At 40.5% G+C, this 17,702-nt stretch overlaps 1 protein-coding gene across 6 annotated transcripts in view; it reads left to right on the top strand.

Annotated features, from left to right (window-relative positions):
• Positions 1–17,702, top strand: part of ST7 (suppression of tumorigenicity 7) — a 239,917-nt gene that overhangs the window by 15,505 nt on the left and 206,710 nt on the right. For 3 of the 6 annotated variants that reach the window (XM_014548931.1, XM_014548929.1, XM_014548925.1), the window contains exon 1: positions 9,426–9,525. The exons of the other annotated variants lie outside the window; for them this stretch is intronic. In XM_014548931.1, coding sequence (XP_014404417.1) covers positions 9,441–9,525 — 85 coding nt within the window. In that variant the 5' untranslated portion in view covers positions 9,426–9,440. Of the gene's footprint in view, positions 1–9,425; positions 9,526–17,702 lie in introns of those variants that run through there. 6 annotated transcript variants of the gene reach the window in all.

Genomic DNA, 17,702 nt, shown 5'->3' with positions numbered 1-17,702 from the left:
ATGGCAGAACGACCTTCCAGAAAGACCTTCTGGAATGACCTTCTGGAACGACCAGTGGGCGGGGGGCAGGGCTGTGAGGCAGGTGGGGCCACGAGGGCCTACTCTTGCATGAATTTTGTGCATCGGGCCTCTAGTATGCATATAAGTCCTTTGGTTAATCTCTCCCCCTCTCCCAATCAATAGCTCCGGTGGGTATTGATTGATATCTGATGACATTTTTATTTCTCAAGGCTAGGTTGAGAGCTATTTTTAAAACACAACACTATTTCAAACCTTTTGGTATACATCTAAAATAATCTATTGTTTCCTTAACACACCAGAGTTCATTTTCATTGTAGAAATCTTGAATAATACAAATAATGGAAAAAGGGAGGGAGAAGAAGTCGAAGTTTCTGTGCTTTGGAGCCAGACAGATTTGGGATTAAATGTTGGTTCTGCCTTTTATTGGGCAAATGATCTTTGGTAATTTTGTAATCTTTCAATTGAGGACAACACCCAGCCCGTGGTGAAAGGGTTGATGTGATAGTATATGTAAATGGCTTAAAACAGTGCTCCACATACAATAAATGTTGAATATGTAGTTATACAAGTATAAATGTATTTTGAGCACTTGTAGGACAGACAGTGTACTGGAGGATTTACACCATACAAAGATGTATGTGTGTGTGTGTGTGTGTGTGTGTGTGTGTGTGTGTGTGTGTTTATACAAAATCTAGTGATCATCTCCAGCTCTTTCTTTAGAGTGCCCTACTCAATAAATGGGAGGTTTTATGATTATTAATAATATCCCAAATCCTCCCACTTGGTGATAACTTTTCTTAATGAGTCTTAACATAAAATACTCTTTGAGTGATATGTAATTTGTAGATAATACTTTACAATTTGATTTCCTAAAATTTAGCAATATTTCATAAATATTTTGCCACAATTCTGAATTTAACAGCCACAGAGTATTATGTTGTAGGTTGAAACATATTTAATCCTTTACTAATGTCCACCCCCCCCCATTTTTTTCTCCTATAAATAGATGTGATAAATATTCTTGTGGTTTTTTTTTGCACACTGCCATGCTTTTATTCTTAGAATAAATCTCTAGAAATAGATTTGGAGAAGGCATGCAAATAATCTGAAATACTTGGTTTGTATTGGCAGATTACCCTGAGAAGTTGTACTACTTTGGTATATATTTAAAAATATCGTTTTTGGAAACTCAGAAGTTACAAGGTCATGGAAGAATGCTTTTAATTTTAGTTTTTTAATTTATGTTTTTTTGTGCAAAAGAAAGGTGGTTGAAATTAATCCCTCCTCCCACTCTGCACCTGAGCAGGTCTCAGGGGGCAGTTAGGACTTTCGGTTAGGCTCTGATCCTGTTGAGTCTGGCATAAGCTCAGTTTGGGCCATTTGGCCCACCTTTTTATAGTTACAGACCTCATTGCCTAGCCCAGCCAACTTCTTGAAAATCTTGGACACAGTGGTCCCAAATAATCTGTCATGGGAGCTAGAAGAGCCCAAGAAGGTTCATCAATACCATCCTTACACATGAAAAACAGTTAATTATAAGAAATTCAGACAGAGTCAGTTGGTGAGTAAGTATATATTTCCTCTCTGCATTATAAATCCCCCCTCCGGGTGGCACATTTAAACTGAGCAGGTCACTTCAAAATATGTGTCTAGGGCAGTGATGGCGAACCTTTTGAGCTCGGCGTGTCAGCATTTTGAAAAACTCTAACTTAACTCTGGTGCCGTGTCACATATAGAAATGTTTTGATATTTGCAACCATAGTAAAACAAAGACTTATATTTTTGATATTTATTTTATATATTTAAATGCCATTTAACAAAGAAGAATCAACCAAAAAAATGAGTTTGCGTGTCACCTCTGACACGCGTGTCATAGGTTCGCCATCACTGGTCTAGGGGATGGTCTTAGGTAAACTTCACTTTAAAGACTGGAGTCTTAATCTGCTGTTCTAGTTCATTTCTTTTTAAAAAATATATTTTTATAGATATAGATAGATAGATGATAGATAGATACATAGATAGATAGAAAGAAAGAAAGAAGAAAGAAAGAAAGAAAGAAAGAAAGAAAGAAAGAAAGAAAGAAAGAAAGAAAGGAAGATCAATGATAAGAGTCATTGATTGGCTGCTTCCTGCATGCCCCCTACTGGGGATCAAGCCCACAACCTGGGCATATGCCCTGACCAGGAATTGAACCGTGACCTCCTGGTTCATAGGTTGATGCTCAACTACTAAGCAGTGCAGGACAGGCTCTAGTTAATTTCTTTACCAATGGACCTGGGTGTACCTGTTTGTCTCTATGGAGTGTTGATAGGTGCTAGTTCCTTTTGGGAAACCATCATTGATAGGAAAAGTTGCTAATATATTTAGACTTTTATATTTATTTTTAATATAGTCTTTACAATAATATAATTGCCAAAAGGATCTAAAATTAACTCTGAATTAATCTGGTGTCCTGAGGAATATTTTTCTCTAGTTTCATTTTATATAGAACTTAGTTTATGGAATTACATACACACACACACACATACCCACACACACACACACCATCAAACCTTTCTTTTTTGCCTCTCTTCTTCCCTCCTCCCTCCAGTATCTACTCACCCTTCCCTTTTCTTTAGATTGAATTAGTTACCTTCAATAGAAGAGGCATTTTGGAATGTTCTTTGGGAAACAGTTCAGGGACTATATATCTGCTTTGTCGTATAAGGGCTCTGTACATGAGTAAGAAAGCTTAGGTAATGTGGGTGCAAGTGTGTTAGCTGACTTACATTTAAAGGATGTAGAAATCTGTCGTCCTGAAATACAGGATTGAATTTTTACTGCGTATTCATTTTTTTCTACACTGAGGGTGTAATTTTAGTAGGTGAGCAAGCTGGAGTGTTCTGCTTTGCTCCTCCAGTGAAACCCAGAGATGTTTATGTACCAAGGATTCATGTTGCAGGTCACTAAATTAGCCAGAGCTGTAAGACAGTGGTATGGATACTTTTACAGAATTAATATTAACAAAGAATGAAGGCCACAAAGTAGTAGGTACTAGGAGAATTTGATTAATGCTTGATGCTAACTGGTATGTCCCTTCTTTTCCGTACATTTTCCTATATGTTGTTTCTCATTGCATTATTACTCTATATTCAGGTATATCTTCTTTTAAAAAGATCCCTTTCCTCATACATAAATGCCCCTTCTATTTGTATGCATATGTTCCATTTTTTTCTAAAATAGCCATATACTAGTAGACAGTTTTAGCAAAGTATATTTTCCCTTAAAAATAAGAAAGCCCTTTTCCATAAACTGCCTGCGTATATTCATGATAAGCAGAATAATGGCTTCTAAAGATATCCATGTCCTAATCTCTGGAAACTGGATTTGCTACATCAAATGGCAGTGGGAGTTAAGGTATCAGATATATAATGAGCTGACTTAAAATATAGAGATTATCCTGAATTATCTAGGGTCTTTACATGTAGAAGAGGGTGGCAGAAGAAGAGACCAAAGTAGTGTGATGTGACAAGAACTCAGCCTCCTGTTGCCGGCTTTGAAGATGAAGGAAGTGCCATAAGCCAAGGAATATGGGTGGCCATATGTAACCTTCCAGAAATGTTCTTGCATAATAAATGCATGTATAGTTTTCCTCCTCTTATTTTACATAAATGAGAGCTTTTTATCCAAAACTTATATATTCTTTGAGGTTTTTTGCTTTTTAAATCAAATGTTGAAAAGAGATGTAGAGACTATTCTTTTTTTAAATTGATTTGAGAGAGAGGAAGGGGGAAGAGAGAGAGAGAGAGAGAGAGAGAGAGAGAGAGAGAGAGAGATCAGTTACCTTCCCCAGGTGCCCTGACCAGGGATCACACCCACAACCTGGGTTTGTGCTCTGACCGGGAATCGAACCAGCAACCTTTTGGTGCACAGGATGATGCTCAACCAATTGAGACACTCCGGCTAGGCTGCATTCTTTTTTATAAACAGCTTTATAGTATTTCTTTACATGACTACTATAATTTATTTAAATAGTCCTTTATTGGTGGACTATTAGGTTGTGTTCAGTTTGGGCTATTACAAGTTGTCTTAGTTCATTCAGGTTGCTATAACAAAATAGCATAGACTGGATAACTTATGAACAATAGAAATTTATTTCTGACAGTTCTGCAGGCTGGGAAATCAAGATCCAAGATCAAGGTCCTGGCATGCTCGTGTTCTGTGAGGCCCACTTCCTGGTTCATAGATCTTGTCTTGCTCTGTCCTCATATGGCAGAAATGCAAGGGAGCTCTCTGGGGTCCCTTTTATAGAGGCACTAATCCCAATCATGAGGGCTCATCCCTTTTGACCTAATCACTTCCTAAAGGCCTCACCTCCAAAACCATCATCTTAGGGGTTAGGATTCAATATATGAATTCAGTGGGGACAAAGACATTCAGTTTCTGGCACAAGCGCTGTGACAAGTATATTTGTAGTATAAATTCCTAAAAGTGGTGTGGGTGGATGTTCATGAATTAAAAAGTTGATGGTTATTGCCAGATGACTCTCCAAAGAGGCTGTGCACTCTGTTTTAGAGCCTCTGTCTGGGCTAAATTGTACATTGATTGTTAGTCAGAATGAAGTGGAAAGTACAAGACACTAAGACAGAGATCAGAGAGTGTGTCATTCTCTTTAGTTCCTATTAAATACAATGCCAAACATTGTTTTCTGATTGCCACTGTGGCTACATTGGCAGTGTTGAGAGCGGGACAGCAGTTGGAGTGCCCATGTCCTGTAGCACAGTCCCTGTGGGATGACAGTGCAACTCTAACATGGGAGGGAAGGCGGTGTGACAACCTTGTCTTTTTCCTTATTTGGGATACCGATGGACATAGAAACACAATATTTATATAGTGCACATGACGCCTGCGTGTAGTTCTTCTGTTTTGGAAATATGTTGCCTATCTCTATAAGGAGCACAAGACTGGCATATCTTAATTTTTCAAGGATAGATAAGATGTCTCATGAGTAGGAAAAATTACATAGTACTTTCAGAGGCCATGGACATAGGGTATAGGACATATTGCCTCAAGAGTCTTTCATAAGACATTATCAACAATAATGTATGAAAATACCTGCTCATCTCACTTTCACCAGAGCTGTGAATGAATGAACTTTGAAAAATGACAATTTTATCACTTCCTAGCTTTGTGATATGGAGAAGATTATATAATTTCCTTACCTATAAAATGAGGGTAACATTAAGTTTTTACTGTTATTACTATAAATCTTTGTCATCTGATGGGTGAAAATAATACCTTATTTAACTTTGTTTCATTAGTTATCAGTGAGGTTTAACATTGTCCAGTATATGTAAAAATTGCTTTTACTGATCTACTTGAGGCCCCACGCACGAAATTTGTGCAAGAGTAGGCCTTCCTTCCCCTGGCTGCCGGCACCAGCTTCCCTCTGGCACCCGGGACCCGGGCTTCCCTCCGACACCTGGGACCCAAGCTTCCCTCTGGCTGCCAGCAGGCACCTGGGACCTGGGCTTCCCTCGCAGCCCTGGCTTCATCCGGAAAGTCATCCGGGAGGACGTCTGGAAGGTCGTTTGTCTGTCTGGTCTAATTAGCATATTATGCTTTTATTATTATAGACTAGAGGCCTGTTGCACGAAGAGATTCATGCAATAGGCCTTCCCTTCTCCTGGCTGCCGGCACCGGTTTTCCTCCGGCACCCGGGACCCAGGCCTTTGCTCCGGCCGGAGCCGCCTTCTGTCTTTGCTGCTCCGGCCGGAGCCACCTTCAGTCTTCTGTCTTCGCTGCTCCGGCCGGAGCCGCCTTCAGTCTTCGCTCTGCTGCTTGGAGCCTATGTATGCAAATTAACCGCCATCTTTGTTGGGTTAATTTGCATACTCTCCTGATTGGCTGGTTAGCATAGGGAAGGTATGGCCAATTTACATGTTTGTCTATTATTAGGTAAGATAATTGCTTATTTTATATTAAGAAGGTTAATCTTTGCTTTATATTTTGTCATTTGTCTTTATTGCATTCTCTCATGCAGATATATATTTTTAAAATATATTTTTATTGATCTCAGAGGGGAAGGTACATGCTCTTGACTGGAAACGAACCTGGGACCCTTCAGTCTGTAGGCTGACGCTCTATTCACTGAGCCAAACCAGCTAGGGCTCTCATGCAGATATTTTTAATATTAATTTAGTCAGATTTATAATTTTTTTGTTTGTCTTTTGTCCAGTGTCTTGCTTACAAAGGCCTTCCCTTTTCCAAGGTCAAAAGTAATTATTAAAACCCTTCTAGGCTTTTACACTTTTCTTCTTTACTTTTGAATCTGTGATCTGCTAATAGATTTTTTTTTCTCTTTTCAAGGAAAAAAAATCATTCAATTAAGTATAATCTATAGGATCTTTATGTTAAATACATAATATTTTAGCAGAGTGGTACCAATCAGTATATATTTTTTCATGAATTATTTGAGTTAAGTAATTTTTTTCTACTTGACATTTTCAGTATAACTGTTTAGGGATGGAATAAGTTATTGCAACATACAAAACAGTTTACCCTTTAGTTTTAGAATTTTCATAGTAGTCCATAAACAATTAGTCAAGAATGAGTTTATTGAAGCATCACAAAACACATGCTATTAATAATTTATCTTTGGAATACCTTGCTGTTATCCAGCTCTATTTCTCATGTCTGATTACAGCAGTTTTAGTAATTTTTTATTTTGACTTGAGCTTCCCAACAGGGAAATAAAGATTAATTATTTATGCTTTTGTCTTCTAGTTGTTTGAAATTAGTGTTGATAAAAATGAAGCAAGCATATATGTATTGCTGGGGTATTGAGACCATTCCTTTTCAATTTTTCCATTGTGGCCTAACAATATTCCATTCTACATGAAGAAGTGATGTATTTGAGACAAATTAATTTTTAGGTCAAGAAATATTTTCCTGATTCAACATATTTTACTTTGGTGGTAACTGCTTTGTATTCCCCGATCAACAGGGCCTCTCAGAGAGGCCAGAGAGTTTCCTGTATTTAATTGCCTTCACCCAATGAAGGCTTGTCGAGTGGAGTCTAAAGGGAGCCTGACCTCACTTCCCAAGATGAGGAAGTTACTGTGTACATCATCATAATACATAAATATTGCTATTCAGTGAACTCCCTCAGAATATTCCATAAATGTTATTTCATTTCTTCAGATTTATTAGTGCTTTTATTATTTTTTAAAATTGGTTTTAGAACCAGAGGGAAGGAGAGGGAAAGAGAAACATGGATGTGAGAGAGAAACATTGATTGGTTGCCTCTCGCATGCACCCTGACTGGGAATCGAACCCATGACTCTTCAGTGCACAGGATGATGTTCCAACCAATGGAGCCACACCAGCCAGGGCTAGTGCTATTAATTTTTAAAGTCCAACCTTGTAAAATAACACCACCGCATCCTTGAGAGATAGCAAATATTTCTGTTCATAGTTGCAGAGATTCCAGTTGAGTATTAGTGCCTGCTTTGCTTGAGGATAAAGATGCCAGTCTGTGTTTCTTAACTTTCTAAAGTATTAATTACATTTTCATTTCTCAAGGTCAGAGGTTTTGTGAGGATAATAGGAAACACAATCTTTTGAGTGATGGCAGCAACTCTGAAGAATAGTTTATAATATTCTGCTTCTTAGACCACCCTGTCTCTTGTCATTATTAGGTTTCATCATGTATTATTCTTTCATAGCACACAGCCCTGACATGGGCATTTAATACCTTCCTTTTTCCTTTCCTTTTCTCTCACATGTTTTCTTCCCTTGGCTTCATAACGAAAGCAAAGGGAATTATAGTTTTGTTCTACTTAGTTGTTAGACCCTTTCTTTTTAGAGGAAGGGATAAGCAGGCATGAGGGGTGGGAGAAAGGGAAAGTGGAACCTTACCTTCCAACAAAACAACTTGGATAGCATCACTCATTTGCTTAAAAACCCAGTACCTTTTGAGAACTTGTCACCAACCAAGAGGAAATGAATTCAGAAGAGTAGTTAAGAAGCTTGTCTTAGGTCACATAGTGTCTGAGCCAGGAGTTAGAACTTCATGACTTTAAAATTAATGGTTGTTTATTCATGTACTTCTTACATTACTAATACTATTTATATGCAGACGTCTCCCAAATTTATGTCTCTAGACCTCCAAATCTCTAGGATGGACCTCTCTAGGCTAGACCTGGAGTCTAGTCTAGAGCTCTCCTCTGAACTCCAGACCTGTTCATCCAATTGCCTACTCAACATCTACATTTGGATGGCCCATAAATACATGAAACACAATATAACCCCAAACTCCTGATTTCTTATTGCTTTCTTGACCTGTACTAAGTACTACTCCACCCATTCATTTCCTTCTCAGGTTGTGACTGTTCCATCCTTCCAGTTGCTCAGGGCACGAATTCCTTGAAGTCATAAATGATTGCACATGCACACTGTCAGGAAGTCTTGTGGCTTTGCTTTCACACTATGTCAGCTATTATCTTCTTGGTTCAAGATGCCATTTTCTGCCTGGATTACTGCAAAAGTCTCCTGAATGGTGATCCTGCTTCCTAATAACTCTAGTCTAAACACATCAGCTAGAGAGACCCTTTTCAAACTTCAGTCCGATCTCATCCTTCTCAAATCCTTCAATAGCTTTTCTTCACCTTCAGAGTGAAATCCATTTTGGATCTGGCCCCATTACCTCTCAGACTTATATTCTGTTGCATTCCCTCGTGCTGACCCACTCTGGTCACATAGGCCTTCTTGCTATTCCTTTAACATACGAGACACATAGCTGCCTTAAGGTGTATGCACTTCATGTTCCTCCTTTGTGGAATGTTTTTCCTCTAGAATATGCAGTATTCACTCCCTCATTTCCTTAAAGTCTTTGAGCAAATGGTACTTTCTCAGTGAGGCTTAACCCTGACCACTCACTCTACTTGCTGGCACACCCCCATCTCCCTTTATCCTGTTTACATTTCCTCCATTCCACTTATTACCTTCTACAGATTAAACAATTTGTTTATTAATGCATATTGTCTATCTCCCCACCCTTGTCTCTTTCTCTCCCAAATGAAAGCTCCATAAAGGCATGGATTTTGTTGTTGTTGTTGGTTTCTTGGTTCGTTTTGTAATGCCTGGCAATTATGTCAAGGCCTAGCACAGTGTTGGTGACCAATTAAATCTGTGGGATGAGTAAATGTACTCAGAAACATGTATTAAACTCTGCTGAGAGTGAGGAATACAGGGGCCATCCTGGTCCTCAAGCTTTTAATTACTTCCTCTCTTTTAGGAGTTTCCCCTTTTTAGTGAAAGGGAAATCAAGTTCTGGAGAAGTAGTTAACTACTAGTGCGAAAGGAACCAGCCTGTGTTCAGCAGTTGCTTTGTATCAGATGTTTCATGTAGATAGAACCTTACAACAACTCCAAGAGGGATGTTATCTGTGTTTTGCAGGAAACTGTGGTTCAGGGATGTTAGCCATCCTACTAACAGCCCAGTAAGTGACATAAAGGGGGGAGGTAAGAGATCAACTAAAGGACTTGTATGCATGCATATAAGCATAACCAGTGGACACAAGACACTGGGGGGTAGGGGGGTGGGGTGAGGGCATGTGCTGGGGAGTAGGGGAGGCCGGGGGAAGGTCAATGGGGAAAAAAAAGGAGACATATGTACTACTATCTGTAATACTTTAAACAATAAAATAAAATAAAAAAAGAGTCAATGCTATGTGTGTTTGTGTGTGCTTTTCCACTCTGCACATTGCCTCCCTAACAGCCCCCCATCACCTGTGGGGTGAGCCCCTTTTCCTAAGCCTGGCACGTAAGACCCTTTCAGTGTGCATTCAGCCTGTCTTAGTGAGCCTTAGTTTTTCTCTTTCTTCTGGGGCACTGCCAACTTCAGCTTCTCTTTAAAGTCTTGCTTTTTACCTAATAGGCCATATGCTGATAAGTTCACACCCGCAAAGTATTTTTCCACTAACTGAAATACTTTTTCTTTCCTTTTCTGTCTGGGGAGTCTCTGCTGGTTCTTGGAATCCCAGTTCATGTTTACTTTCTCCATGAAGCCTTTTTTGGTTTCTCTTGGGGAGAAAGTTGATCCTTGCACACTGCTTCCCAGAATGCCACACATCAGGTGGGAATTACCTATCCTTCCCACTATGTTCTAGTGAGTCCCCCAGGAATGGAGCTTCCTTCTAGTCTTCTTTGTTGTACCAATACCTAGGACAGGGCCTAGAATTTGCCATATACTATGTTAATGTTTTTCTTCAGTTATTTAATAAAGATATTAAGTATAATTGGAAACAACTAGGGACTTTGATTTTAAAATGAAGAATGACAGTTACAATCTGAGAAAAGTCTGAAGTCAGAAATGTCCTATGTTCATGTATTCATTGCTATAGGGCAGTTATAAATTAGTTAATGGGTTCAGCACCCAGTCTTGCCTCTTACTGCGCTTAACCTTGCTGAGCTACTTAACCTCTCTGAACCTTCCTGATCTACGCAGTGCAGAGTAATATTGGTGCCTACCTAAGTGTTGATGGGAGAATTTAATGACAGTGAATATAAAGAGACTGCCACATATTAAGCACTAAATAAAGAAATATAATTACAACAAAGCTTTCTAGAGGAGTTAATATTTTATTACAATATTACAAATTACATTGAATAGATATAGCAAAATAGTAAACAGGACATTGGTCATAAAAAAAGCAAGCCATTTGTTTTTTATGTTATGTTGTGGATTCACCCTTCAGAATTATTTCTGACTTTCATTTTTTATATTTTTGTACATAGACCCCCTCATGTGAAGTGATAAGTTGGATTTTAAAACATTTAAATAAAGAAGATTTAAAAATGGTCATTATTATAGGGGAAACAGTTGTAACCCAAGAGTTGTGTTTTAACAGAACAATTTAATTACAGGCATATCTCAGTCTTAGTGTTGTTTATGAGATGGGTTAAGGAGAGCTTTTATCAAGTAAAGCATTTGATTGCAAGAACTGAAATTTGCCCATAAACAGTGTGGCAGGCCCTGTGATTTGGTGTCCATATGGCAGAACTATGTTTAGAGACTCCTGTATGAAAATTATAAAACCATGCAAATAAAATGCATGTCAGCTGCAATATGATTTCCTATTGATTAGTGTCTGGCACGTTATCCTCTCTGCATTGTCAGAAAACTTCCTAGGCTGGCAATGTTAAACTATTTGGATTAAATAGATATAACATGAAGCCTGTGACATCTAAGTTTAGGTTAGCCAGTTTAATAACAGGTGTTTGGAGGCTAGGGATGTTTTTGTGGTTGTAAGTCTCTGTGCCAAATGTTTATTCTTAAAATTGGCCTGAGAGGGCATGCTGGGAAAACAAATACAGCAGGAAAAAATGACAGGGGCTCCGTACCCTGTCATGCACAGAGCAGGGCCGATCAGGGGGTTGGGGAGTTCCCCCCTGTCATGCACAGAGCAGTAAGCTTGGAAGTTAGGGATTTATTATCTTTGTTCTGCTAGAGCTTTTATATACTTGTAAAAATAGTACAAATTACAGATGCAACAAAATATTCTTCAATTAATTAACACATTTTGTGTAGCTACTAGCAATCTAACAGTGGACATGATGAATTGGTTCTTGCCCTCATGGAGTTTATAGTTTAATGGAGAAAGCAAACATCATTATTCACCAAATGGTGCAGATGTCGAGGATGACTGGACTTTTGCAACAGCTAAGATGGTGAGAGAAAGCTTTCCTGAGGACCTGAGAGTTAAAGTTCAGGATTCCAGGCAGTTCGCCTGGTGAAGAAGAGCATTTAGGCTGGGAGGGGCTCAGCCTATGCAAAGGCTCTGATGGGCCCTGCCAGTTCAGATGAGAGGCCAGTATGGCTGCAGTGGTGGAGCTGGTGTGGAAGTGGGAGACCTAGGAGGCTGTTGTGTAAGATGAGCGGTGATGGTGGCATGGATTAGGATAACTGTTGGTGGAGAGGTGTTCAGGGTGTATCTGGATGGTAGAAGTAGTGGGACTGTTGGATTGGGTGTGGGGCATAAGGAAGATGGAAAAATCAAGGAGGACTCCAAGTTTCTAGCTTGAGGAACTGAATGGATGAGAGTTGTTAACTGAATAGGAGATTATCTGAAGGAAATAGAGGACACACAACAAAGGCCAAAGGAAATATGAAGGTTGGCAACCCTTAGTAGAAGCTAGCAACCCACATGTTTTTATTCCCATTCTCTTGCTTTTTACCAAAATAAAAGCTTTTTATCTGCTGTAGACTCTTTGAACACAGTGTAGCCTCTGTGTCATCAATAATTGCAGTGTTCTCAAGGAAAAGCACTAATCTCCAAGGCCTTGTGATTCTGATCTGGTTTCCCAGAATATTTCACAGGAAAGATATGAAAGGGAAGGTTAATCACAAAAAATGTCATCATTTATTAGTATGGTGCAATTTAAAGGGCCATGATTAAATTTTACCCAGGGTCACTCTTCTTTTTGTAGGTGTATAATGTAACTATAAAGGTACATGCACCTTATTTATAGGAAACTAAACAGGTTGAATGGTATATTTTGTTTCTAGAGATATAGTTTTGCAACCTTCCATCGATATCAGCAGTTTTTTACAGAAAAGTAATTATCCTCATTCATTCTTTATAAATTTATTATTGATTTCAGAGAGGAAGGGAGAGGGAGAGAGAGAGAGAAACATCAATGATGAGAGAGAATCACGATCGGCCGCCTCCTGCACGCCCCCCACTGGGGATCGAGCCCACAACCTGGGCATGTCCCATGACCGGGAATTGAACCCTGACCTCCTGGTACATAGGTCGACACTTAACCACTGAGCCATACCGGCCGGGCATTCATTCTTTTCAAAATTTTTTTGTTTTGCAATTTGGAAGAGGGAAGAGTGTTATTTTATTATATTCACTTTTTGGTAAACGCTTTAAAAGTCATGATTTCGATGTGAAAGACAAAGAACGTCCAGGTCAACCGAAAAAGTTTGAAGACCAACAATTACAAGCATTATTGGATGAAGATTCATGTCAGACTCAAAAACAACTTGCAGAAAGATTAAACGTTGCTCAGCAAACAATTTCCGATCGTTTACAAGCAACGGGAAAGATTTTAAAGGAAGGAAAATGGGTGCCACGTCAACTGAACGAAAGACCAATGGAAAACCGAAAAGTCATCAGTAAAATGTTGCTTCAACAGCACGAAAGAAAGTCTTTTTTGCATCGAATTGTGACTGGCAATGAAAAGTGGATTTATTTTGAGAATCCCAAATGCACAAAATCATGGGTTGATCCGGGTCAACCATCAACATTGACTGCAAGGCCAAATCACTTCGGAAAGAAGACAATGCTCTGCGTTTGGTGGGATCAGGAAGGTGTGGTGTATTATGAGCTTCTAAAACCAGGTGAAACCGTTAATACTGACGCTACTGACAACAAATAATCAATTTGAACCATGCTTTGATCGTGAAACGACCAGAATGTGCCAGAAGACACGGCAGAGTAATTTTGCTTCATGATGACGCACCATCACACACTTCAAAACCAGTTAAAGACACGTTAAAAGATCTTGCCTGGGAAGTATTCACCAGACCTTGCTCCTTCAGATTACCACTTGTTCCAATCGATGGCACTTTCTGAGAAGCACTAAACATACAACAAAGAAGTGGAAAATTGGGTCTCTGAATGATTTGCCTCAAAACAAGGAAAGTTCTATTGGGACGGTATCTACAAATTACCTGAAAGATGGGGGAAATGTGTAGCTAGTGATGGACATTACTTTGAATAAAGCACTTTTGATGTTTCTCTTGAAATTATCGTGTTTTCTTTGATTACAAAATCAGCATTACTAGTATTAACTGGTGCACCTGGTAAGTGGTTATGTACTATTCCATGGCATGCAACATTTAATCATTTTCTTGCTGTTTAGCAGTTAGGTTAGTGCTATTCTTTGTAGAGAAATTTTAAATTAAGGAAAAAAGTCATACATTTATGGAAAACAATGTTTTAACAAAAGAAACCATTGTCTTCTTCAAGCAACTTTAGAAGAATTATTGGCATATCTGAACAATAGAAGTAAAAGTGCTCGTCTCCTGGACTCTGCTCTTTCAGTGCTTTTCTGTGCCCTGAGAGGTGCTAGAGCGAAATGTGAACTCCCTTTGCTAAGCTGCTCAGTACCATTGCTCACTGGGATCTTTGCCCTGGTCCTTTGAAGCCTGTCTTTATTTCCAGTTGTAGCTGGCACCTTGGGATCTTGCCTTGCAGTACTGGCTGGAACTGGGGAGCGAGATAGGTACAGCCCTCTTACCAAGGCTGACAGATTTGCCTACCTTCGTCCTCAGCCCAGCCCAGCCCAGCCTTCGTCCGTGGGAGTCCCTCAGGTCTCAGCAGGTCCTCTACCTATCCATCCAATCAACAACTGTTTATTGAGCATCTATCACATTCTAGGCACTGGGGTAGGTATTGGGGATATGATGGTAAGTTAGATACAGCTCTCTTCATAGTTTATGCTTGGTGTGAAGTAACTACATTGGAGGGAGTATATATTGTTCAGTACAGTTTGGGAGAGTGATGTACAAAAAGAGGGTTCTAGATAGTTCAGACAATAAACAGACCTTAGCTAGCTTTCCCACATATACTGAGCACTCTCTACATACTGCATTTTAGAACCTGTGCACACACATCTTTAGGTATGAACTGCATCTGTTAAAACTATAAAATGAGATGAAAGAACACAGTCAGTGAAGTGGAAGCTTTGCTTGGAAATGCTGTGTTTCTCTGCTGGCTTTTTGCATTATTGGAATTATCATGCTAGATTCTCAGGTGCCACAATGCAAGTCTGGGTTCAGGAACTAGTCTTTCCTGTTGTGTCTATGACAGGATGCATGCCGTATATTAAAGTGGAGGTGGGTAGCGCTTGGGTTGTAGCATGCCTAGAAGGTGATTTTTTATTCTTGGAGTGTTTCCTTCCTTTTCTTAAAAGAATACCAGGAACACAGAATATAAGTAGAATTTTACGTTTGTCTGGTTATTCCTTTATCACACTCAGTCTATACTATAAATGTGATGTGCTTGAGGGCAGGGTACCATGTTACCTTTTTGGTTTGGTTTGCCTTATTTGGTAATTAGGCAAATACATCTTCATGGGTGAGGAACAAAATGATTTTACCTGCTAAGTTCTTTGTGGACATTTTTCTTGCTCATGAATTTTTTAAGAAAACAATCAGTATTTCTGACAGATGAACATGTCAGACATATCAGGGAAATGAGCAGACAGGTATATTTGGGTTTTACAATATATCCATCTCATGGTATTCCTTCACAAAGATGAAGACATATGGACTAGATACAAGGAAAAGCAGATGACTTAGATACATTAGGTATTATAATTAGTGAAGATGTGATACAAGGAACCCTAAACATACATTTTTTTGTTCTGATTGAAACTTTTACTCCACTTCCTATTAGCCTTGTGGCCTTGGACAGTTTAATAGTGATAATCATAATTATATGTAACAGTGGTTGACATTTACCCAGTAATTACTCAGTTTCTAAAAAGTAATTCACTAGTCAAGATGGCAGTGCACATAAATGTGCTACTCAGATCCTCCCACAACCACATCAGAAATACAACTAAACTTCAGAAAACCATCATTTACAATTGCCTGAAATCTAGCTGAATGGAAATCCTACAAATAGGGAATTAAAGAAGAAGCCACATTGAGACTGGTAGGAGGAACAGAGACATGGAATAAGCTGGTCCCACACCCATGTGTGGTGGTTTCTAATTGGAAGGGATATCTTAGCTGTGGAGGTCCCTTTGCTGCGGAGGTCCCCCCTGGGTCCCAGCTTCCCACCAGACTACTGAGCCCAGGTTTCCAGTGCCAGGAAGAGAAGTACCCACAACTGTGGGCTGTAAAAGCTAGTGGCTATTGGGACTGAGTGACATGGAGGTTGCTGGAATCCCAGGCAGTTCCTTTTAAAGGACCCACACAGGGACTTATTCATACTGGCTTCCTCTGAGCTCCAGTGTTGGGGCAGGAGCTTGAAAGGAACCAGGGACATACAGGGAGAAACTAAATTGTCTGGCATCAGGGAAGAGTTGGCGGGGGGGCAGCTTTCTACCAGACAGAAGTGCTGGCAGAGACTATTATTCCTTTGCTGAGGCCTCCCTACCATCGAGCCAACAGGTGGGTGCCATATCTGAGTCTTCTACATCCTGGCTCACACTTTTCGCCCTGCCCTGGTGAGACCCTAAGACCACACCCCTCCCAACTTGTGGGCTGCTCCAAGCTGTTTCCAGTGACTTTTTCGTACAACTGGCCTCTCTTGCCTTATGCTTCAGAATTGCTTCATGGTTCTGGAATTAACTATAGAGTAGAGGATGCTGAGAATCTTTTAAATGAGCACCATGTGGCCTCTGTGTACCCACTATCTCTTGCTAAGTTGCCCCAGACCTGGCATTAGTGGCAGCCCACCTTGGTTCATAGCTTGGCCTCTCCTGGGCACCTCCAAGCTCAGCACAAGTAGCAGCCATCTGCAGATTGCCAGGTGACCCCAGGCAGTGGCTAACTTTGCACCTCTAGGGAGGCCCCAGAGCCAGTGCACCTGGTATACAGCTTCAGACCATGCCAGATTACCTCCCTACCACCTCCATGAGTGACACATTCAAGGGGCGGATTCAGTGAGCACCAAAGCCCCACCGAAGCAAGTCCTGCTCCAAGGGTCAACTTCTGCACAGCAGCCCCTCTGTTGTAGTCACAGCAGGTCCTTATAGCTGGTTAGTCTAGGGCAGTGATGGTGAACTTATGACACGCGTGTCAGAGGTGACACGCGAACTCATTTTTTTGGTTGATTTTTCTTTGTTAAATGGCATTTAAATATATAAAATAAATATCAAAAATATAAATCTTTGTTTTACTATGGTTGCAAATATCAAAAAATTTCTATATGTGACACGGCACCAGAGTTAAGTTAGGGTTTTTCAAAATGCTGACACGCCTAGCTCAAAAGGTTCGCCATCACTGGTCTAGGGAGTCAATCCCTCCTAGTGATGCCAACAGCAATCAAGGCCCAACTACAAGAGGAGAGTGTGCACAGCCCACACAGTCATGCACTAGGAGTACCCAGCTCAGGTGACTGTGGAGGCTGCATCACAGGGCTCTACAGAACACCTACCACACAGGCCACTCTACCAAGTCTGGGAGATGTAGCAGCTCTACCCAATACATAAAAACAAACACAGAGAAGCAGCCAAAGACAAAGAAACATCCTATATAATAAAAGGCTAATATGCAAATAGACCGAATGGCGGAACAACTGGAACAACCGAACAACCTGTTGCTATGACCTGTGCTGACCACCAGGGGGCTTGCATGGAACATGGCGGGCTTTGGGCGAGGTGGGATGGTGGAGCAGGGAGCGGGGGTGCCAGACCAAGGCAGGGCACTGGTTGTGGTCATCAGGGTGAGCCTCTGGTGGTTACTGAAAATTCTTTGCTCCCACCTGCCACAGTCCTGCCTGGCACTTGCACCTGCTGCCGGTGCCGGCCCTACTTGCACCCGCTGCTGGTGCTGGAGCTGCCACTCGCACCCGCTGCCGGCACCTGGCGCCAGTTCCGATCACTCGGCGCCGTCAGCAGGTGCGAGTGGTGGCTGCTGGCCAGATTGCCCCTGGCTTCTCCACCACCTCCCCCTG

The sequence above is a fragment of the Myotis brandtii genome, unplaced genomic scaffold, assembly GCF_000412655.1.
Source record: "Myotis brandtii unplaced genomic scaffold, ASM41265v1 scaffold529, whole genome shotgun sequence".
NCBI classification, from domain to species: domain Eukaryota; kingdom Metazoa; phylum Chordata; class Mammalia; order Chiroptera; family Vespertilionidae; genus Myotis; species Myotis brandtii.
Note: the sequence above shows the minus strand (reverse complement) of the source record. Positions and strands in the feature narration are given on the sequence as shown.